We start from the raw sequence: 24,779 nt of genomic DNA on the forward strand, positions 1-24,779 counted from the left end.
TTTGGTTGCTTGAAACTTCTGAAGGGAATATAGGAATGTTTGGTTCTTACAGTGTGATAAGTCTGCTGTCGGCTGTAGGTCAGCACCAGACAGGTTATGAGGTTTTCATGGCTGCTTCATTATTGGCTTGGTGTCTGAAGTGTGCGTGTGTGTCTTCTCTAATCTGACTGTGGCTTCCTCTACTCCCCACAGCAGTCTGCAGGGTTTTAAGAATGTTTTTACTACCCTGGCACACACCTCCTTAAGTACCAGAAATGGACTGAACATTCTGACCTTGAGTGACCTCACTCTGGACTATCTCGGTCGCTGTCCCTCCAGTGCGCTTATCAGCTGAGCGGCCATTTAACATTCGGACCGCACTCTTCTGGCTCACACTCTCCCTGTGTGTTTGCTTTATCTGTTCGCGTCTGTCTGCTGCGAGGCCACTGGAAGGTCAACATTTGGAAGCGACAGGCAATGAGTTTGAGCCTTTATCCTTTGTACCAGAGCGCAGTGGTGAGACTCTAATGAGAATGAAATAAGTTAGACTCATGCTAGTGCTTTACCCAGGAGTGTGCTCTGCTGCTTTGTGTCTGTATGCACTTGGGGTGGGATCGTCTACTTGAGTAAAGAAGTACAGTACTCACCAGCAGAATCGTAATCGCGTAGGAGAAAATGGGAAAATAAGAATTTATTTGCTCAATGAAACCAATATACAAAAATAAATATATTTTAAAATGGAAAATGCCACGTTGCGTGTGTCTGCCTGTGCGTGCGTGCGGCACAGGTTTTTTTTTTTTGTTGTACATTTGTCCACTTATGTATGCGGTGTATTCACATTTACACCCTCACCCCCCATGCCACTTAATAGTTTCTGTTTTTAATGTTTCTCTTCCTTGTAATGATGCCATCCATGCACAATGGGGTAGCAGCAGGTAAAGCTTAGGAGCTGGAGCTGGGTTTAGCAGTTGATTGTCGGAAGCAGTAGCCACATAAGCTACAGATATCCCAGCCCAGCACACCGATTAAAAAAAATATTTTGACTATTTTTTAGGTGAGAGATGTTGCACAAGTACACAAAAATATTCACAAAAATGTTGCACTGAGGTCAGAATATGATATGATTATTGAGAAGCTTTTGAGAAGTTGCATATGACATAACTTACAAGATAAGACCAAGCGTTATCCTGAATCCTTCTTGCTGTCTCTCATTCACACTTGGGAGTGGTTTTCCACTTTACTTTTTTGTGTGATGGTCTCTTTGACAAGGTGTCCTGTCTTAAAGCACTACTTTTAACTTAAAAAGATAAATTCTTGATTTGTATCGAGTACGTACAAGGATGAATAGAAATTGCAGAGGCAGAGCTGTTCCTCAAAGAGAATGAAGAGGTACAAAACACAAAATCTGCTTCCTGTGCACATGGCTCTCCAATCATTTAGATACCAGGAATCATATATAACAACTGCTGATGAGACTATATCTATACACAGCTTGTGCCCTGTGATCGCTTCTTTGGTTATAAAGCGTTTGAGTAAAAAGCTATTCTCTCTCTGGCAGTTATTCACTATTGAAAGAATTTCAGTCCCAGTTCTAGTTTAGGTTTTAGTTTCATTTACTTTCATAGCTTTTTACATTTTTTACTGTATATTTGGAGCCAGTTGTTTTCCCAGTGAATTTTCAAGATTGAGGACATATTTTTGGTGAGTTCTGCAGCATGGTCTGATAAATATTAAGGAATCCGATTCACTGAATGACATATAGAATTTGAAATGTAACAGAATTCTGATCACTTCATAATAAAGACAATGTAACAACACCGTGCTGTTCTCAGTAATGAGATAAACTAAACAATCAGATGAACCTGATGACTTGCACCTAACATCAGGTAAATGTTGCGTAGCCTTCATAGCACCAATAAGTATAAAATTAAATTAACAGCATACATATTATCCAATTTATGTAGACAATATGTCTGTCTATCATGGTTTAAAAAGACAATTTGGAAATAAATATAAGCCTGAGGGCATCCTGTGTTGTAATTACTAGGAAGGTGGGCTGACCATTTGAAGAAAATGAATTGTCCTGTGAAAAAAATATGGCATCTGGCAGCACTACTGGTGTATTTCACTAATGAGCTAGATCTTGGGCTGTGCATTCACTCCCTGTGTGGGACCTACCTAACTAGTAGAGAGTTTTGTTCATTGTTATTCACATTTCCCTTAGGTATAGCAATTTCTTTATCTGTATTCCAGTGGTTAGTATTATACAGAAACTATCATTTACAGTTCCAGAGGAAGCACATATTGTAATGATTGATAAGTTGCAAGTGTCTGATGCACTGAGGCATAACAATCAGGTGGTTCAGGTTTTAGTTTCTATTGCTTTCATTCGTTTAAAAATCAGTATGCTGCGCTACGGTGATGACCCATCAGCAACTGCAGCAATTGGAATCTCCAGTCAAATTCCTGCCCGAATTATGGATGTCCTATTCGCTACGTATACATGTATGCACTTGTTGTATGTCGCTCTGGATAAGAGCGTCTGCTAAATGCCTGTAATGTAATGTAATGTATAAGCATGCTCATATATGCCCCCTGCTGGTGGCTTGAGAGAGTGAAGACAACTCTTAGTTCTCCTCTGAAACACGCAGTGCCAGCCAGCTGCTTATTTTCACACTGCAGCCGCAAGCCACACACGTGCAAAGCTGGGGTCAGAGGAGACCCAATCATACGTGTGTGCAGACAGCAAGCCTTGAGCACCCGGACGAGCAACAGGGGTCGCTTGAGCAAATGAACACTGCTATCCCTGTCGACCGAATCCCTCCCGTATATCCCTTGGGTGATGCAAAGCTAATTGTGTGCCACCCCTGCGGGGCTGCCGGTCGCAGTCGGCACTGGCATGGGCCAAATTAGATCCGAGCCCGCGGTGCTCACTCATGCCACTAGGGGGGCTTTTACTGAGTGAGCTGCCCAGCAGCCCTGCTTATATAATTCTCAGTGCTTTTCTGACTCATATTGGTGTTTATTTTACGGCTCAGGTTTTTATTCATTTGGAACATTTACCAATGGCAGAGGAAAGATATTCAATATTATTATTTTTTTCTTACTTTGGAAGTTAAGTGTGGCTAATAACTGATTTTGAGATTTATACTAAGCTTGAAAAATGTTGTCATTGCGTTAACTGTTGAAATTGATATTTGCACTGCTGACTGCCATCGGCTCATCGGTAAGTAAGATTAAGTTCACCGCCGATAATTCTAAATATGTCCATTAATTTGTGCATTACACAGCATATAAACAACAGGAAAGGGGGGTTTCCGTGATGTATCATACAAGGTGCCGCCCAGTTTTTGTTGATACTGTACTCTCAGGCCAAATAAATACATCACAAGGTGTTGGAGAAAGATTATCTTGCTATTTGGAACCAATGCTCCAGTGTAATTTCAAGAGAATGCAACTCAAGCAAGGATTTTAATTAGGGCTGTAAACCTTAACACGTTTACTCATGCAATTAATTTTGATGTACAATGAACACTGTTTCATACATTTATATGATTGAATTGAAGAGTGGAATATTGATACATTTTTTCCATGGCTCATATAGGATAATAACTAAATGTCAGTATTGGCCGATTGTGTTTGAACAGTAGGGTATCAGTATCGGCCCAGAATTTTCATGCTCACGCATCATAATGCAGGTCATGGTGGATCATCAAATATATATATGCATGTGTCTTATAATAAATACTGTACCTCAAAATGTGGAAGTTCAACATAGATTGTCAAAAACAAAGCCTAAGTTCTCATTGCGTCCAGTTTTTGGGTTTTATTATGCTGGCATGGCCCTAGGATATACAGATGGGTATGTTTCTCCCTGCCCCTTGTTCTAATCTGAGCCGACTAGCTACCTGTCTAGAACTGGCACTCAGCCAGCTGGAAACAGTTCTGGCAAATCTATTGGGAGAACCCTTGGAAATCAGATTGATTTATACCAGCCCCGGTTCAAGACTGCTCTGATTGGGGGGCAGTCACAGATTTTAAAGGGGCAGCTTTTTTTCAGGACACAACGTGTTTTGGCTTTGTACTCCAGCATATTGGGTTTTAAAAGGAAGTGGGGGAGGGGCTATGCATAAAAATGGATCACCCAGTATGGATGTAAATTAAAGATGACAGTTTTTTTTAACCTGATATTCATATTGTTTCATTTCAAATTCAATGTGCTGGAGTACAGAGCCAAAACAACCAAAATTGTGTCACTGTCCAAATTCTTGTGGACTGCACTGTATATTGTTTTTTCTTTTCTCAAGTTGTAGTTAGGTATTACTTTATTTTTCTAAATGATGAACTAACAGTATATTTATACTCATGGCCAGTTATATGCATGTGGTCAGGAGGTTAATATCAGACTGCTGCCTTGTTTTTTGGTCCATTTTCCTTTGCAATTTCCCCCACCACCTCCTCTCTTTGGTGATTATGTTTAATTATGAGCTACAGTATAATACACAGCTTTAATTTTATCATATTCCAATTATGAACTACTATACAGGGATGCAACTGCACTAAGTTTCCTTCTAAACAAAGTTACCATTTTGAGTATCCACTTGTAATGTGACAAATTTCCAGTCATTTCCTACTTTCAGGCAGATAAATTATAACATGAAACCATAGAATACAATGTCATATTACTGATAAATAATAACAAAAGTTGACATTTCCAAGTTTTTTTTGTGGCAGTTTCCCCCCAAGTTGTCATCTAGGCGAAATACCTCTACTAATTATAAAACAGTGAGGATGGGTAATTAAAAAGTGTCCCTTTTAACAATCCTCACACATGGGCACCATAGAATGCAGAGGATTTACGAATAATAACCAATAATGTAACGTGCATATGTTTTTGGAGGTGGTAGGCTCAAACATTTATCCAAATAATAATCAGACCAACGACAAGGTTTAATAAAAATTTAACGCATCTAAACTAAAATCCTAAATGACTAGATAAGGGAGGGTATGGAAAGGGGACCAGAGAGTTGTGTGTATTCACCAGCACACTTGGTGCGAGAGAGAGTAAAGAATACTTTGTTCGGAGGGATGAATGAACCAGGCTATAGCTTTGGCCTGGTAATCTGGGGAATGGGCTAGGCCTCTGGAGATAGCTACACTTAGCTAATCATTTGCATCTTGCCATTCTAAATACACTATATGACCAAAAGTATCTGGACACCGCTTGGTCTGGGGCTGTTCTTCAGGTTTTGGGCAAGGCCCCTTAGTTCCAGTGATGGCAAATCTTAATGCTACAGCATACAATCACATTCTAGACGATTCTGTGCTTCCTCAACAGTTTGGGGAAACATGACAATACCCCTGGGCACACAGCAAGGTCCATATAAAAATGTTTTTTTTGACAACAGTGTGGAAGAACTTGACTGGCTTGCGCAGAGCCCTGGCCCCAACACCATCCTTCATGTTTGGGTTCAATTGGAGAGCCAACTGCAAGTCAGGCCTAATTGCCCAATCAAAAAAAAACGTTACCCTCTCATATGTGGCTTTCCGTCCAGACCACTGTGCATTGCAGTGTGTAGGAAACAATCTATTAATAGTACTTTGCTTGAATAAGTTCCAGCAGAGCCAGAAAAATAGGTTGAATGAAGTGTGGATTCTATTCACGAGATTTGAGAGAATGCTTATTTATCCATTGTTGGTTCCTTGTGAAAAATCTGTGGGTTACATCTAAAAGTCTCTGCAAGAATCTGCAAAAAAATTAATAAATCTGGAAACATCCAGACTATAGTAGTGTCAGTGCTATAAGCACTTGACAGAAAGCATTAGAAGAAAAAAATGTATCTGATGTTATCATCGAGTTAATGAAGCATGATGACAAGTATAAATTATACCTGTGATCCTGCATGGATTCCCATCCACAGCAAGTGTAGTTGATGAATTTTCCCTGCATGGTTGCATAACTGATGATAAACATCACGAAATACCACAGTGTTTAAAGCCCTGCCCGCAGTTTAATAACTAATGCTAATTGCCTAAAGAGCACAATTATTTAATAAACATTGAAGACAGAAGTCGGCTTTTCTGATCCACCAGTTTGTAATTTTGGGATTAAATACTTTTCTGACCCATAAAATGTGTTCCAAGAAATTCTAATTGCACAACCTGCAGGCACACCATATGCACTGCATGCCATGAATTAGTGGAAGTATCTGCCATCTGCTTCGTGTTTAATTGTCTTCTTTGTTATCTTTTTTTTTTTCCATGAAGGAAATTTCCATGAAAAAATTCTGATTTTCAAAAGGACTAAGGTGATTGTGCACGTAGTTAATATTCAATGTCACTGATCTCACAATTTGAAATATGTGGGTCTTTATGACCTGTTGTACATGCGACTGGATGCGATACGGCAGTTCCCACACTCTAGAATCCTCGTTGTTGTACGTATTTATTCTCTTTGCTGCTTAACAGGAGAGACGTGCGGAAGGCACTGTCTCTGAGGGCACAGGCCTAAAGGGAGCAGAGGGTTGCCTGTGAAGGAGCATGTGGAGAGACGCGCTGTCTCTCGGGTTATAGTCACCAGCGGTTTACAACTCCAAGTAAGCCTGTTAGCTAGACTGCACGTAAGCTAAAGAAACTGATCCACATGGGATCAGTTTACTGCCTTTACACGTTGCTGTCGTTCTGCAACACAACAAGTAGCACGTGCGTAGTCTATGTGACAGTGAGCCAGCACTGCTTCCAGCTCCAGCGACGATTTCACAAAACGGCGGAAGAATCCGAAAGAAAACAAGCACGGAACCGTCCAGACCCACGGCGCAACTCACTTCTGCAGAAACATTTTAGCTGGCACCGCCTGCGCATGCTTCCCTAAAAGGTCGTCCGTGAGTGAGTGAGTGAGTGACCACAATTTACCATGCATAGCCCACGGCGACAGTTCCTGCGCTCCGTGGGAAAAACAGGATAAAACGGCTTTTTCTACAGACAGAGAAAGAGAGATCCAGAGACGGCACCCAAGTCAGAGTTTCTTTGGTCAAGCCAGCACCACATGTAACCATCTGCGCTCCTGCAGTAAGATTGATTAACACCCAGGCATTAACTAGCTTTGGAAATGCCTGTTTGTTCTTTTCTTTTCAAAGAAGTGTTATCGATTGTATGTAATGTTGTGTTCCGATTATGCCACGTTGCTTGCTAGTTGGCTACGGCTGCCTAGCCCCCATACAGTAGCTAACGTATATAGCCTACTCTATTACATTAGTTTACAGCCCGCCTTCTTTTTAACCGATATCTGTACATGTGATCACTAATATTCATTCGATATATGGTCTCGTATATTTAGAATGTCATGGTGTACTGAGATTAGGTAGATGTAGCGTCAGTGGCCCATTCGCCTGGTATCCAGGCCATATTTAGTACCACATGCGAAAAGGTAATTCATGATTCGTTCCAACAGTTTTTGTCCTCTCCCGCCCCACATATGCTGGTGAATGCACATGACTAGACACACACACGCAACACCCTTGTCCCCCTTTCATGTCCTCCCTTATTTAGCCTTTTATGATTTTAGATTAGCTGTTTGTTTATTTTAATATATTCTGTTTTATCAAACCTTTCATTGGTCTGATTACTATTCGGATAAATGCTTGAGCCTACCACCTCAAAGAACTTGCGCATTTTGTTACATCATTGGTTATCATTTTAGTATTTAATATTGCAATTTGTAATCATGATTTAATAATTAATTTTATGAGACTAATTAATTATGAGACTGATTATACTTGATTTAATATTTATACCCCTGAATTCCTTGGTGCCTACTTGTGAGCATTGTTGAAATGGACACGTTATAATTATTTGTCCTCAATATTCTACATTTCATAGCGGTGTTTTCCTCTGCACAGGGCACAATCTGTATCGTCAGTATGCCTTGTTTTTCATTCTAGATTATTACAAAATAGACTCACTGAGACCTTGTGTGATTGAAGGGAAAAAGCACCTTTTGAAATAACTTCTGTTGAGCTAAATTCCCCATGAATGATTCATTTCTTTGGATTCTCAGAATTCTGAAAGCTGTGAAGAGAATCATTCATTGATATGAGTACTGTTAAAACATTCAATGAGTGTCCGTATAGCTCAATTAAAAGGGATTGATTAAAAACACCAATTCTCCTAAAATAAATCACCATAATTCACTTATTAATATTCTACCCTCACATTGGGGAAATTGGAAAAGTATATCAGTACACATGTACCATTTTGTCAGGCACTTATCATAACCAATACTGTAAGCAGTTTCAAATTAAATGCAAAAATTACCCTCTTAAGCAGGTAATTACCATGCCCTGTTAATGTAATAAAAGTCAGGAAAGTAAAAAGTAATTATAAAATGAGTAATTAAAGACCAACATGCAGTATGCTGCTGACGAGGCTGGACCCAGGCAGCCAGGCTTCCACCACCAGGCTGACAAAGAAGCAGGCAATGCCATAGCTGGGAGGGAAAAAATCCTGAACCAATTTAGCATGGATTTCATCCCACCAACACCCCCCCTCCCCCTTCCCCAATGCCCCAGAGTGTTGGGTAACGGAAATGGAACACAATGGAGGCTCATTTTATCAGTGCGTGCCGTGGGCTGGAGGATGTTGTAAGTCCCAGATTGTGGTCCCCTGGTGCCGTACACACCGACCAAGAGGAGCTTTAAGCAGCGCTGCATCAATGGGAGAGACCACGTGCGCAGCGGCCTTGGGCCTTCGCTGGGACCAACTTGCCGGTTTCCCGTGGATGAGAAAGCCGATAACGTTTATCTGCTGCGTCCCAGTGTCTCCCAGGGGCCCGAAGGCTTCCCGTCTGTGGATGCACCCAGATTTCTGTCAGGGACCGGGCACTTGTTTTATAGCATGGTGTCATGCTTCGCTAACTATGTGGAATGATTTACTGATGGTTAGGAGTTCAGGACATGGTATTTTGAGCTTACTAAGTGGAGTTTTATTGGGAGGCACTTGTTTAAATATAAATGAGTGGAATCTTTAAAATGATTCCATTAGGACAAAAAGACACAACTAGTGGAAATGCTTTTTTAATGTGAAACTAGTGTGATGTCATATGGCATGTAACCTTTAATTATAGCTGGACTTGGGTAGTGTTCAAAAAGATGCAAGCCTGCTCATACAGGAGGTCTAATTCCGGCAAACTGTCTAGACTTGATGACTTCATTGGGTCCGTATAGGTATGCCTACTCATCACAGCTACGTTTAAAGTGTTACAATATGTGATCTCTGTCCATTCCCCATCTTCTTCTCTGCTGTATTAACCCAATTCCCAGGAAGTCAGCACTTTAAAAGTATCTTTATGGATCATTTGTGATAGAACCCGAGTAGTCTGTGAATTGTTCCCTCAGTTTAAAGCACAGGAATTTGCTGTAGACTAGAGGGTTTCATTTAATTGGATAAGGGGGGACTCAAACTCTACATTGATGGGCTATTTGTTTAGCTGGATTTTTGTCTCATGGGGCAGCCTGGAAATGGCAGCAGCTGAGGCAGGCACAGGGTCCCTTGCTGCTTGCAAATGCCCGAATACCTGGGTTATTTTCACCGTTTTCCCTCCCCAAGCTGCCGAAATTAGACCAGCTCCCATGGGTTCCCTCCTGAAGATGAGCTTTCCTGGGTTCCCAGGGCTCACCGTGGTACAGAAATGGCCAGAGAGATCTCATTTGTCAACCAACCCCCCCCCCCCCCCCCCCTACAGCTGGGCCTTACATTTCAGTAAGTGGGCATTTGGGAGTAATCCACAAATAATAGGTTTCCTCATTCTTGGCAACAAATACTTTCGGGGAATTGCAGATTTGTACGATCCAAAGCCGTCATGCTTGTGCAAACATGACTAATTACAGATGGTAACATGTGAAGGTCAATGATGGTTTTAATTGAGTTGATGCAGAACATAAGTAATGCAGATCTCAGTCTGTGGTGCGCTGTTCACTTGCACTGGGATGGCTGTAGTGTGATTTTTTTTTCTGACTATCCTGTATTATAAATAGATGGAATGGTGCAGTATTATAAATTTAAAACCTAGAAGTTGAATCTAATGTAGTGCTCTTAAAACATTCACCCTCTGCTTAAAATTTGATGCAGTTACTTTTCCGTTGCACTGTCTGATCTAATTTTTAAGAATGGCAAGTCACAAAACTGAGCTTTACCAATGGGAATGAGTTTGCCATTATATATTATGAAGTTGTCCATCCCACTTCTCATATATAGCCATGCACCTTGTCTTTATGTATGTGTGTGTGTGCGTTCGTGTGTGTGTGCTTGTGTTTGTTTGTTTGTTCTAGCCATTTCTCTGGTCTGTGGCTTACAGCTGCCATTGAAGCATCAGCATTGTGGCAGACAGATGCAGGAGAGCAAGTCCACACATAACTGTGTCAGTAGGCATCTGGGGCTGTATTTTGGCCTGGGGTCCCTGTACATATGCATTTATCTATCAGGGAACCGGTCCAGACATTGATCTGAAGGGCTGCCTGCTTACATAGGTCTTTCCAATGGAAACAGTGCACTGGATACCTAGAACCTGTTCCACTATGTCGCTGAGTCTTTTCCAACAAGATAATTATTAAAGAGGGACTTTCAATTGTCTTCTTTAAACCATCCCCACCCCCCACCTCCTTCCCCTCAGAAAACTAACTAAAAAACTATTTATATGTTATTGTTCTTGAACTGTTGTACTGTTATATCCTGAAGGTGTTGTATTAACTGAGTTGTATCTTACAGTAAAGCTTTTACATGTACATTTGTTTTTACGTTCTTTGCAAATGTTTTACACTCTGAAATGTATAGAAAGATACATATATACAAGAGAGTTACTCAGGAAAGATGTGTGAATATTTGTAATGTTCATCACTGTCCAGTGTGAAGGCACTAGCCATTTCTGTTTATGGCACATAAATGTTAAGTAGGATAAAAAATTATTCCACAATTGTCAAATAAAACAACATGGGCTTCAGTTTTTTTATTCCCACCAATTGCAGAGGATTCCTTGTAAAAAATAAAAAAAAAGTTGTGGGAGCTGACAGCTCAATGCAGTCTTTTGGGCTGGCCTCTCATAGTGTTTGTAAACTTGCGTTTTCTCTTATCTCTGTAAATCATCTCCATGATCCTCTGCAAGGCCCCTGCTTCACCTTGCATGACTGCTGACAAGGCTTTTACCAATGCAACTTCCACATTGAAAGAATAATTTTGAAATTGGAATGCTCTGGATCGAGCCTGAGCTCCCGCGCCCACCAGCAGAAACCTTCCACGGCCGACTATTGGCAGGGTTGGGCCCCAGGAGGTCCTGGGAAGAAGCTTAACGTTCTTTGAGATCAAGCCTCTGGCAGTGACCCCAGCTCAGATCTTTTGAAGATCACAGACAACTTGACTCTGCGGCAACATCACATCTTCAGTGAAAGGCCAGTGTGAAGGTGCAGGAATTAAGTAATGCTGACTAATATGTGATCAGCTTGGGCCAAGCTGGGCCATTATTTTCCTGGAGATTTGCTTGTTGCTATCTGTCATTCATTCATAGCTGCTCGTTTTACTTATTGGAAGATACAGTAATTCTGTCTGCAGGCTTGGAGCAATGTCGTTATTCTATGTTTGGTGTGTTATTAATGTGCAACATTCTCATGCGGTTATTATTTCTGTATTTGTTATTCCTGTTTCTGTCTGTTCTGGGGAGGCACAGTGGTACAATGAATAGCACTATTGCCTCATAGCAAGATGGTACCACATTTCAATCCTGACTGAGGACCTTTCTGTGTGGAGTTGGCTTGTTCCTCCTGTGCCCGTGTGGGTTTCCGTGGGTACTCCAGTTTCCTCCCACAGTCCAAAGACATGCAATAGGCTAATTTTAGACTTTAAATTGCCCTTAGGTATGAATGTGTGAGGGAATGGTGTCTGTGCCCTGCGATGGATATGACCTGTCCAGAGTGTATTGCTGACTCTTACCCATTGTATGCTGTGATAGGGCGCAACACCCCCAACCCCCCTCTCCTTCACCCTGACCAGGAATAAGCTGTTTAAGAAAATGAATAAATGAATGGATGGATGGAGTCAGTTCATTTTTTTTTCAAATCTACAGAACTTGGTTCCACATTTATCCAAAACTCATTCTTATTAAGGAGCCATCTACTGTACAGCGCAATGTTCCTTCAAATAGATGAATACCAACAATCCTAAACTGCATTTACAAGTGTAGCATATTACTTGTTCCTGGAAATCTCTCTCTCTTGCTCTCTCTCACTGTGCTTGGTGGTAATGCGCAGGCGATGTGTCCCATGTGGCCTTTTGGACTGTGATTGTAACTTCCAAAATGTCTAGAGAATTCAGTCTTTAACCTTGCCAGAATTTTAAATTGCATATTACTTGCTAATGGCATTTTTATTTTCATTTGGTTGAATTTGTGTTACTTGGCAACCACAAGAGGAAGCATTGTGACTGGAGCACCTTTCCTTGCTCTCAGGTTTTTTATCTACACTTTATTACACATTGAGAAAAACCTTCTGCCAAACGCCTGAATCTGATGTAGCGCTCCTGGTCATCTTCAGCTAGTGCACAACTCCATTGCTACACTGACTTTTCCACCTCATATTTCTTAGGCTTCTCTAGTATGTGGTTCAGTTACCTCTATTAAAGCCCCAGTGCTGCCTGAATTCACTTAAAACCCCACTTACCGTAGAGTGGTTTTCTTATCACTGCCATTCCGAACCTCACATCCCCACATCACGTAGATCATCCTATACTCATGGACTGTTTCTCCTGTTCTTTCATTCCTTAATCTTTTCCTTTTCCCCAAGGCCAATCAGTGGTAGAACAAGCTGCCAGCAAAGTTTTGAATCATTGGGGATCTGGTTAACATGCACCTTTTAAACCTGTACTCTTTAAAACCTTGTCTGATTTATCATTAAGGACCTATGTTAGCTTTGTTTCTGTAGAATATGTTCCTAATCAACCCACCCGACATCCCCAGCTGAACCATTTTCCTTTTTGCAGTGTGTGATATATTCTCAGTGTGTTTTATGTGCTCATTTTCGTTCTCAGGATTTCGTTTTATATTGTAATTATTGCAAATGTTGTCAGTTGCTCTGGCCTTATTATGAGAGAATACAAAATAAAAGAAACAATACTCTAGGAAGGATAGAGCAGGCAGTCTACACCGATTGTGATAATCCTCTACCTTGGGGGAGTTGGAAAACACAGCAGCATACAGAAAAAAGATAAGTCTGCTCACTGCTCATGAGTAGTCATCTCCAGAGGCAGAGTGTACATCATCCAGAGTACACCCCCCACCCCCCCCCCCCACCCCCCTACCCCCAAACCACAAGTACAGCTCCGGTTCTCATCTCATCAGCTCCCGTCATAGCCGATAAACACCAACTACATGATGAATGAAAATGTTGCATGCAAATAGTCACTTCAGTTTTTATTATGCCTGGAAACCTGTTTGTTAAAGCAGGCACAGGGCGTTCTACAACAATGAAATGTGACTGCCAAATGACGCCAGCAAAATGGCAATAATGGCAAATATTGGATATGATCATGTATTATGAAGTCATCTTATTCAATAGGAAATTTTACACATAATGTTAGGGGTTTAAAATGCAGTCATAGCCTTGTATGCCATGAAAGTGAAATGACAAATATTCCCGTTGCTATTTTTAGGACTGTCGAGTGATTTAAAAATGGCTGATTATAAGTTTTTAAAATTTGCTCAAATTAAGCCCTAACTAAACAGATTTCCATTAAAAACATAAAATCATATTTTGAATGTAAATAAAACAGAGACAAGTGTAATTCGAAGGAGAAACACTGTTTAAAAATATATTGGCCAATATCAAAAACAAGTCAAAAAGTATAGGTCACGGTCAATTACAGGTTTTACAATGTCACATGTTTTCTTTCCACTGAGTTTTGATAAGACAAAGCACCTCTTCACAGGGCTGGACAAATCAGCAGTCTGGAGACCAATGTCTATTATTGATCAGAGGGCTACCACTTGAATTTATGATTTGTTCACCCCTGGCTTCAACATATGGCATGTTTTATTCAGGGTATCAGGCTTGTATAGTAAACACAAATTTTAACTTTGCATTCAATAGCTCTTGCTGATTATCTGTCTCCGTTATCATTTGTCACAGAAGCCATTTGTAGAGTTGGCTAGCTATTAAAACCACAACATGCCACCTGATGTAAATTTGAATCGTAGGAAAGTGCATAATGAAGTTTTTACTTCATCCCCTTGTTGACATTGACATCATACATTTTTGTAAACAGTCACTTTATTGCACACGTTTAATGGTTGTTTCCTGCACATTTTCTCACATTCACCAACAAGGGAGTTGATCAATACAAGGGAGTTACTGGTTGTACAGATTTCTAATCACTGTCTAAAGGTCCCCATTTATGTGTTCAGCTCAAGTCTGATCAGAGATGGCAGATGTGTTCAAGTGGCATTCTTGCAATGCTTTCTCATTGCTTTTCCTTCCGTTTCAATTTTGCAGATGTGGAGAGAGCCGTTCATGCTCCGGCTCACATCACAGAGAAAGTGGTTCAGCTTTTCAGGAATAAAAGCGAATTCACCTTCCTGGCCTCCATCCAGCAAAAGTCCGCCACATCAGGAATCATATTCTCCATCCATGAATCCGAACACAGGTAATGCATTTATAATATTCCTTTGTAAGTATCATTTTAAGAGGCCGTATTGGCAGGAACTGTCAGTGATTTTAAACTGCTAAACGAGAATGGCCCTATTGTTAATGTAGCATGAGCCTCACTGTTAAATTCCCATCTCATTCATTGCTAAACCATTCAGTGATGAATTCCATCAGACAGAAAAGATCAATTTCAGATTATTTTAGACTGGTAATGTGTGCAGTATGCATTAATGATGGAGGAACAAGAATAAAAAAGAAAGTGGGACAGTGGTCATATGCTGAGCTTGTTATTGCAGGATTAACTTTTTTTGAAAGTAATTTCTGACAGAATGGTTGACCACATGTGGAGATGTTCAGTCCCTTGATGTGTTTCATAAACTCGTGTATAGACATTCTTGCCTGCTGTTGAATTCTCTGCTTCATGAATGTGTGTCATCAGTAGTTCTTTTTAATGGCGCATTGAACATTTGAGGTATTCTGAGAAATTTGCTGTATGTGGTCATGGTGTTTATTGCAGCTGCTGTTGTTTTACACTTGGTTGCAATCTGTGAAAGATGGACGGACAGATGCAGCATTACCCTTTCATGAGGCCCACTTAAATGCTTTCAAAGAAATAGTTTTTTTTTGTTTGTTGTTTTTTTAAGGAACAGAAAGAAGAGCATCATTTTTTTCCCGTCAGATGCATCCAGCACCATTAAGTACAGCAAGACGAGCATTTGTGAAAAGTGTGCACAGTTCTGGAAATGGGACATAATAAACTGTGGTCTGGGGAGTTGGTAAAAAAATAATTTTTAGCTAATTACAAAAATGAAAATATATAGATAATAAATGAAATAAAATAAATAAATAAATAAATAAAAACAAAAAATAGCCAGATGGTTATTTTTCTAGCACTTTCTATGGGCCTGGAGAGAGGGCTGGTGGGCTGCAGAGGTGGCTGTGTTCACATCCTGTGCCTTTCTCACTCCCAAGGTGACCTCTCTCAGTGGCACACCTTAATTACCACGCTGCCCTTATTGGAAACCAGTAGGGAACATCGGCCTTACTAAATAGAGGCATTGAATTTTCAATGAATCTAATTGTTGCTTAGAATATATTATAATTTTCTGTGGGTTTTTTTCCCTTCTTTCTCCCAGATCACAGTCAGATCTGTGCATTTCCTCTCCTCCCACCATCCCTGTGCACTGCATGGGCTGTGAAATGCCTGAGTAGCAAAGCTTTGCAGACAGCCTGCCAGTGATATGAGATGGAGGATGAGGGTGTTCCATTATTCAAAGAGAGCACTTATTTATCATAAGAACAAGGACAGACGAGCTGAGGAACTGCACCCTGTTTTACCAGTGTATGCCAGGAACCAGAGTAAAAGGAATTCTTAAATTTATTTGTTTATTTTGTGAATAAGGTCCCGTGTGTTTGCGTCTCTGTGTCTGTGTGTGAGCTTTGTTTTGGCAAGAACGGTAGTGTCAACACACCTAAGCGGAATTGCTAAATTTGTACATAACACCCAGTTTGGTAGTTTCACTGTTTGAGTCAACAAATCACGTTGGGCTGCACAATAAGGAAGGAGTAAAAACATCTAGCCAGATTGCTAGTGGTTAACTTACTTGCAGGTCCAACAGAAAATATGCCAACTCCAGATCACTTTTCATCCCCTTTGTGAAGCTGCCACATTCAAGGAAAAGCAAGGTCAACTCTTGTTTTTGAACAAGCCCTGTTGGATTGTCATTTTGCTTTGTTGTACTTGTGCTTCTTCACCTCTGTGATAGAGTGCTAAATTCCTGCCCATGGAAAAAAAAAAGTGACTCGACCTAGGAACTGGATTTCCCATCAAGGAATACTTTAAAAAATCATATCTTCTCATGAGAAAAGAATTACACAAGTTCTTCCTCCAAACAATCAATGTGTTTTGCATATCAGTTGATTGTAAAAAAAAATGTATTTAAAAAATGTTATCCTCTCATTTAAGATATTGTTAAACTACACAACAAACATTTACATCATCAAGCTCTTGTTAGCCAACGAGCTCTTGTTGAATGCCACGGAGAGCTTTATAACATAGTTTTTAACAATATCGTAAATCATTTTACAATCAACTGATATGCACAACACATCGTTTGGAGAAAGAGGTTTCAAAGTAAACAACTACTGAACACAATGAAACCAACCCCTGGCACACCCACATGTAATTTATTCACCTAAAATCAACCGTTGAGACTACATAATAGGCGTACTACTGCATTTAGACACAATTCTCCTTCACTTCTCATTTTAGCCCACAGTCGGTGCTTCAGTTGAAGGGGGGAGATTTGACCCCTGATAGTTTTCCATAAAGCATCAGCATATCTACAAGTATATTCAACAACATGCTTTGAAATACACAGTGTAGTTTCATTTAGGAGCTGCTTATGTTGCAATGGATTTACCAATGATGGCTGAATGATGGTTATACCCGAGTCCCTGAGATTTTTGGTCATTTGGTACCTTACCTTTTTGCTTTTTCATCAAGCCAACACAAATGTCCAAGGCTTTAGTTACCCGATAATGAAAGTTTCCTGTTTTCAGTCCTCCCGAAATCACCCCCAGGTCACCTGTGCTTTGTCAGCAGCACTGATATTCCCTTTTTACTTTTTGTTGTAAGACCCACAATAGAGAGCAACGGCTTGTCAGATCCATACTATAGAACAAAGGGCTGCTCTGCCCACTCAGCAGCACACCGTGACCCTGCCTCATATTATGAGCCGAACCTTCGCTCTGGCGATCAGGCTCAAAGTGCTGGGAGATTTCAGAGGGCGTCTTGTGTCCCTATTCTGTGCCAGCTTCCATTCGGTTTCTCTGGGTCTGGTATCTCTATCGCTGGGGGCACATTCCTCTGCCTTCCTCAAAGCTTTTCCTTTGTCCACAGCCCTGGATCTCACTTAATCTTGAGTCATTTCTGGCAAGACTGAAAATGTGAAGGCTTGCACTTTAAACTACTAGTTGAAATGTACGGAAGCTGCTGATGGGTGTTCCGCTCTTGTTTGATATCAGTGGCAGCTGGTGCCTCCAGAGTCTGTGGAGGCAGTTAAGAGGAGTGAGCTACGGGAAAGTGGAAATCACAAACTGAATTGTCATAAACAAACACCAAGCATAAAAGCTGGATGAATTCTATTTACTGGAGCAAATTGTGGCAGACCTGACTGCACAACAATCTGTAAACAGCAAAAATAAATAAATAAAATGAAATAAAATGAAATAAATAAAAATAACTCCATGACCAATCAAACTCTCCACTTATTTCTCATTTTGATTGAACAGTATAATGGCGAAAGATTCTATAAATTTTTGTCATCGCTGTCAGTTTAGAAATCCCTTCTGGTGTGGTTCTCATTGTTTACTTTCAAATTTTGAATAAAGTGTGCAGAGGGACCTGTGAAAGTGGGCTTTTTGAATATCTAGATCGGTTTTATTATAAATGGCATCTGCTTGTCGTGCATATTACTGTAGATGCACATCAGAACAGTAGGAGGAAAAATAAAAGTAGTAATGCTGTCTTGTCTGATTTAAAACTAATAAATATGTACAAATCTAGCCAAGCCATGTTAAACTGAGTATTATTGAGTGTTTATATCCCCTTGCCACTTGAGAGTAGCATGCCATGGAAGCTGGAGGTTCGTGGTGCTGCTTGGGAGAAATTCAAACATGTTTAATATCCTTCAGCCGCTGCAAAAGTGCTCTCTGGAGCAGTACAAGGCCCTCACAGGGCATGGTGCATGACATGAGTTAAGATTCTACACTGTAGGATGATTTCATTGTGTGCACGCTTAGCTTTAAATGGTCGTGGCAAAACACTGCAGAGATATTAAAATCACTAAATCGGGGCTGAAACTGTTTAGCTTCACGTTTAGCATGACCAGCCTTAGACATAGGCTCTCAGTTTTTGGTGGCGCAATAAACATCGTAAAAACATCAAGTTTTACCTGATGGGTTTGAGTCTGTCGTCTGCAGGAGTGCACTGTGGTGTTAATTTAGGCATTCACAGCTATCTGAGATTAGAACTTTAGATGACTTGCTGCGATTTAACAGTTTTTGTTTATAATTGACTGAGATGAGCTGTCAGATCCTTGTTGATAAGAACCTTTATACCTTTTCTTTCAAGACAAAGAGGACCTGTGTTCGTCCATCCTGATAGTCATTTGATTGTATTGATTAAAGAAATCAGAATGATCGGAAATCCCTTTGATGTAAATGTGTTTCAGTGTCATACCAAATAATTCCAATGTCTGTTACTTTAGAGTATGCTTGTTGTTTAAGATTAATAAGATCCTTGTGCAAGAAGTTGCTATGGAAACGGGCTGAAGAGGAGTTTTAGTCATGCGTGTGCTGCATTAAGGCTAAAACCATTCCCTTTGATTTCCTAAAACTTTCAGGGACTGATATGCACATGTATTTTGTGGCTCAACTTGGCCTTCATCTTTTTACACCTTCATCTCTCAGTACTATAGTGATCTTATTAGTAGTTAACTGTTTCGTGAAACAGGAAAATATAGACTTTTTTTTTGGTACTGCACAAACCATAAACCCATCTTTTGCCTCTTGCCACATCTTTTCCTTGTCTGTACTTTTGATTTAGTGGAAACCTGCAACCCAAAATGAAAGTATACACAAACAAAGCAGCAAGGCCATAAAAGCTTTCCCTTTGCAGCATCATCCCCAAAGGCAACTTCCCACTCCAAAGAAAACAATTTTGTCCAAATATCATTTGCAAAAAGGACCAAAATTGTGCCAATCAGCAGAAAACGGTCACCACAAAAAATGGAATGTTTCTGTCCGCCTACCACTGGGATTTGAGAATAGGTTTTTGTTTTAAAGAAAACAACACTGGAAAGGGGATCGCCTCATCTATGTCACTGGATGTTCATAGTGTGCCAAAATAACGAAGATGTGCCAAAAATGAAAGTATGCAGCCGCCTACCTGTTCCTAACATAAATAATCCAAAACCTTTTTTGCGGTTTTCTTTTTTAAAACTTCAGTTACGCTTTTTGTTAACATTTGTATAGTGGGAATGTTTGTTGTGAAGGAATTCAGGAAGAAAAGGGAAAAATGTAGTAATCTAATGAGGAGTATTAAAACCAATTAAAATATTTCTTTCCCTTCCACCCCTGAGAGCGCTTTATATTTGTTTTAAGGAGCCAGTCGGGAATGCTCTCTCTGAAATTATCCATGGTTTACCTTGCAATTATCATTCATGCAAGCGTTAATGAGTGGTGAAGTACAAGACTTAGAACTTGACTACAGGACTTGAAATCAGTTTGATGGCTCCTGGAATGCATGAACTGAGAGAAACTGAGATCTATTCAATCAGCATTTTGACTTTTGCTTTGTCCTGCGTTCTTCAGTGTTAGGACCATTTAAGTGATTTTGTCAGTTTGTGGCAACTATTTGTGAAGCAGAAAATGAACACTTTTGTTTAATTACCTGTCAAAGTTGAGAACAATTGTAGATTAAATCCAGGGCATTGAAAACCAGACATTTCAAGTCCATGCAGGCTGCAGTCAACGTTTGTCGATAAATATTACGGTCAATTAAATGCAATTGTTACTTCTCCCCCGGCAAACACAATCCCTTTCATGAATTTTTGTTGCTGCTAAACTTGCCAAACTGTGTTAAGGGCAAATATTGATTGAATCCAGCCTACCATATGTTGGCTCTTACAAGACTTGAGCTTGCCTTGTCCACCTAGGCATTTCCTCAGGTTTTTGTGTCCTGGAGTTGATCAGTAAACCTTCACTGATGAATGGACTCTGAGGTGAGGAACTGCCCTTGGGAATAGCCCCACTGATCTGGATCTTGCTTAATGCCTGTGCAACCATATTACAGAAAGGTTTATGGCCCAGAATAAGGGACATGCTTTTAATTAGGTTTATAAATAGCTATGCAAAAAAACCAGCATGTTTCCAGTGGGTTCTCTTTCACAGTAACCGACACTCCTATATTGTCCTCCTGGCATGATTTAAAAAAGATTGATGTGCCAAATTGACAATGCAGCTGCTCAGAATATTAATATGAAGAACCTGCTCTCGGGGAGCTGTGGTGTCCCTCAGGGACTAGTGAACAGCAGGAGAGCTTTGTGCCACTCAGAGAAAATTGGACTATGCCATCCCAGGACTACCTGGGTTTGCATTAAACACTTCCTGCTGTATATGTCTTCCCACTGTGATGGTAATATTTCCCACTCACAGTGACTCAATTGCTGCTTCACTGATGGCCCTTTCAGACCCATCTCTCTCATAATGGCTTCAGACACAAAAGAAATGGGGCTCGATATTGCCTTTTACTTTTATGGGCTAGTTTCGCAGGTAATCATCTTTTGCTTAGATGGTTAATATAAGACCTCTTTCTAGAGCCGAGGTGCATGGTAAGTATGCACATTACAAATGGAAGTAGTTCATATTTTAGATCGTTCGTATTTCGCTGCCCCAGAAGTGCCTTTGCGACACATCTCATTAATCTATATGCCAACCTCAGTTTAATCTAATTGAAAAATTACTTAGAATTTTCACTTTTTTTTTTTCTTTCCCCCCTTCTGCCCCACCCCCTGCAATGCACTGTCGATGGCAGCTGTATTTATTTCGAGAGGTTCCCGGTTTAATGTAACGGAAAATTAGGAGATGGTTAAATCCACACTCTGAGAAGCCTCACTTGGTATTCCGCCTAGCACCCCGTCCTTGTTCCCATAAATATGGATGAGGGCTGCTTGGGTCTGGCCGGCGCAGACGAGTCGAGTTCGCAGCAGTTGTGGGAATTATAAAATGTCATGCTCAGCTGACTACAGCTCTCTCATTAAAGGCTCCTGCCCCTTTAGCTCCCTGTTTATCAAAACCATCAGGAGCTGATCATATACATACACCACAGCCCCTGTGACCCGGTGTCACTTGGCCCTGTTTCATCACTTTGGCATCATCAAGGAGTTTTATTGAGTGGGCCTCCGCTCAGCCAAGGCTCTCTTTTTGCATGGCCTAGCCCCTGACCTCTGTTCCCCTGGCGCTGCCTGTAAACGATTTTCTTTTAAATTTGTTTTTCCTACCCACCACTTCATTATGCAGGTAGAATGCGATTGTATAGTCAGAGGCACCCTTTGTTTGGTTTTGTTTGACCCCACACTGACCTTGTTTTGTTACGTCTCTTTGAAAGAAGGCACAGTCACTTTGAAAAGGACTTGAGTGGCAAGGGGGGATGGGGGCGCGGAGGTAAAAAGACTGAATGGAGATGATGCTCTTAAGGAAATTTCAGCTGTTTTGTCAGACCTTTTTATACAGTTCTTACTCACAGACTTAGCTTTTGTGTTTTGTCTGGGGGGTGCATTTTTGTTCTCCTTTACTTTGCTTTTTTATTTGGAATTTTTAATATGTAATATAGCTGAGGCAGCCAATATTGTGTGGCATAAGGTTGAAAGTCAGGAAAGCAGATCTTTATGTAATACTCTAAAGATTTATTTTTTGATTTATTAAATCTCCTGATCATTGATGACACTTCACCTGGGCATTTATGTTTGGGGCAGGATTAATATGATTTTTGAAGAAGGGAAAAAAGGTTTTTACATTTTTTTGTGTGCACATGGCCTGTTTTTCTTTATTAAAAACCACTGCATGTGGGTTTTTAGTCCCAAACCAAGGCTATGACACGTTGGCCTGTAGAGATACTGTACGAGCCGTATCCACAGTTATTGGTGATTATCTGTCCCTCCAGTTATTTTGAGATGGAGAGCAGTGGCCTCCGGGAGGAGATTCGCTACCGCTACCGCTTCAGAGGGAAGCCCCGCTCCGAGTCCTTCCCCTACAGGCTGGCCGACGGGCAGTGGCACAAGATTGCTCTGTCCATCAGCGCCTCCCACCTGCTGCTGCACATCGACTGCAACAGGTAAGGCACGCATCCGCTTCAGAACTGTATGTCTGCCAACATTACAGTAATGTGTTGGCAAGTGTAACATTAACGCAGAAATGTTACTCCTATGTGTGCAAAAGAACTTAATGCATTTGCTAATAATGTGTTTAAGTCTGTTTGATTTCTTACTAATAGTTCAGTCTTATTCCCTCTTTCATTTAATGAAGAAAAATCATTGTGTTTGATGTCATTTTTAACACGATGTCAAAAATAGGCTGCTTGCGAAACAGGAGCCATGTTCTGGCTCAGAATGTAAAAGACTGGGTTTGTTTAGTATTCTTCACTCTGTGCAATTCTACTCTCTGCCCTGAGCTATCGATTCTGCTCCAGCAGACAATGGATACCTGTAATGGTGGTGTAGCTGTCCCAATCAATCCACCCCTGAACATGAGCAATGTAGCTCCTTATTGGCGGATCTATTAGTCAATGGCTGTGAGGGCATTGTCTCCTTCACTACTTTTCAAGGATATTCTCACTAAGAAAATTTTTTTCTTAGTGTACGCAAACGATGCATAATTTAAGCAATTGAGGAACAATTTATTATTCCCAAACTTCCTTATCTTCTACCCTTTGATATGTAATCAGAAGGGCAAGAGGTTATCCACATCCAGCATTTTAGAAAGTGGTTATCTGTGTTTGATGTTTTGTCATAGACCTAAGCAAACACAGAGCATGGAGGTGACTCCAAATTGCCCCAGTAAATATTAGCAGAAGGATTTCAGTATTAACATTACTTCCCGCTGCTTTCTGTCAAGCCCATCTGACTCATTTTTATACCAGAGGCCCTGTTTCAGGACTGAAGGAGAGACAGATACACTGCTGGTGAAAACAAGGGTCAAGCAGACTTTGAATAATGCTTTTGCATGCTGTCAGGTCTGTCAGCATTTAAAAGCATTGCATCAACAAAATAATGCAGAAGTGTGATGGACATGGCCAATGCGTGAGATTTACGAGCCCCAGTAACTGTGTTTGCCTTTCAGGAGCAATAAAACACTGTAAAAATATGTGTTAGGGTTCCCGAATGGTGCTCGTCTGCAAAAACTCAGCAAAAAGGCTCGGCCCTTTAGCCGAGGCGAAGCTGGTTCAATGTTTGGCTTGTTCTTAAGTCGTTTATGAGCAAGTGTCACAAGTGGATTCTTCCCTGATTCTTGGAGCTGAAAGTTGCTAGTTGTCAGTGAGAGGTGTGCTTCACCACTAGCTCTCTATGGAAAATTATCCATGGTGTCTCTGTAGTGTAGAGAATGTGACTGGCCCATCGCCTAGGTGGAAATGATTTAGAAATCCAGTTGATTTTTGCCTTTGGCAGTTATATAGGCTATATAGTCAACATACTTTTCACAATCCTGTAATTTTGTTGTATTATACTAAGTATTATGATGGTGATTTATTATTTTCTGTATGTTTTATTTATTTGTTTTGTTCTTGTGCAAATGTATGCAGCATTAAATCACTTCTCTGATGTCTCTGCTACCAGGTGCTTCAGACCAATGGTGAATTTCTAATAAGCTTGTGATAGCTTGCCAGAGCCAGATGTTTGGAGGTGGAAAGCATCCTTTTCTCTGGAATTAATTTCCAAATTAGTAATAGCAAGGGTCACATTGAGACAATTATGGGCTGTAATTGCTCGTTCAAATTTATCTTTCAACCTCATCCCTCACGGTCATTATTATCCCACAGTAAATTTCCTGCTTTTATGGTCATGAATCTGTTTGGCTAATTACGTTCATGTCTTTGGATATGCTTGTCAGGTTCCTGATAGTTTTTACAGGGTCTTTGTAAGGTTTCTCTTCATGACTTACCATGTAGCAACATGAATTTGCATTAAATGGTTAAATTCCCAGAACATGTTGCAAGGCCTTTGCTTTAAATTGGATCTTTTTGACTTTTTGTGTTGCATTCTGCTTGGAGCCATTTTGACTAATTTTAACAGATAGCATTATGCACCATACATTGGCTTTTGTTATAGTTACAGATATGAAATTATGTTTCACTCAAAGCTGTTTTTTTTTTTTTTTTTTTTTTTGCGTGTGTGAGCAGTAATCTTTGGTTTGGGATTCAAATTTGAACCACTTCCTAAGAGTGCATGGTGCCATGCAGAAGGGGAGTAAGCTCTTGAGCCGGCAGAGAACGCTTGTACCTTGTGAAATGTGTCATAAATGTAATGTTTTGTAGTCTTTGCGAAGGAACTGCAGTCCAAA

The 24,779-nt window shown here is 40.5% G+C and overlaps 1 protein-coding gene across 2 annotated transcripts in view; it reads left to right on the forward strand.

Moving 5' to 3' along the window:
- LOC135255269 (protein kinase C-binding protein NELL1-like) overlaps nt 1–24,779 on the forward strand; it is a 175,596-nt gene that overhangs the window by 19,218 nt on the left and 131,599 nt on the right. For both annotated transcript variants that reach the window (XM_064336215.1, XM_064336216.1), the window contains exons 3-4: nt 14,508–14,658; nt 22,387–22,557. In XM_064336215.1, coding sequence (XP_064192285.1) covers nt 14,508–14,658; nt 22,387–22,557 — 322 coding nt within the window. The remainder of the gene's footprint in view (nt 1–14,507; nt 14,659–22,386; nt 22,558–24,779) is intronic.

Source organism: Anguilla rostrata, chromosome 5 (genome assembly GCF_018555375.3).
Source record: "Anguilla rostrata isolate EN2019 chromosome 5, ASM1855537v3, whole genome shotgun sequence".
Lineage (NCBI taxonomy): Eukaryota > Metazoa > Chordata > Actinopteri > Anguilliformes > Anguillidae > Anguilla > Anguilla rostrata.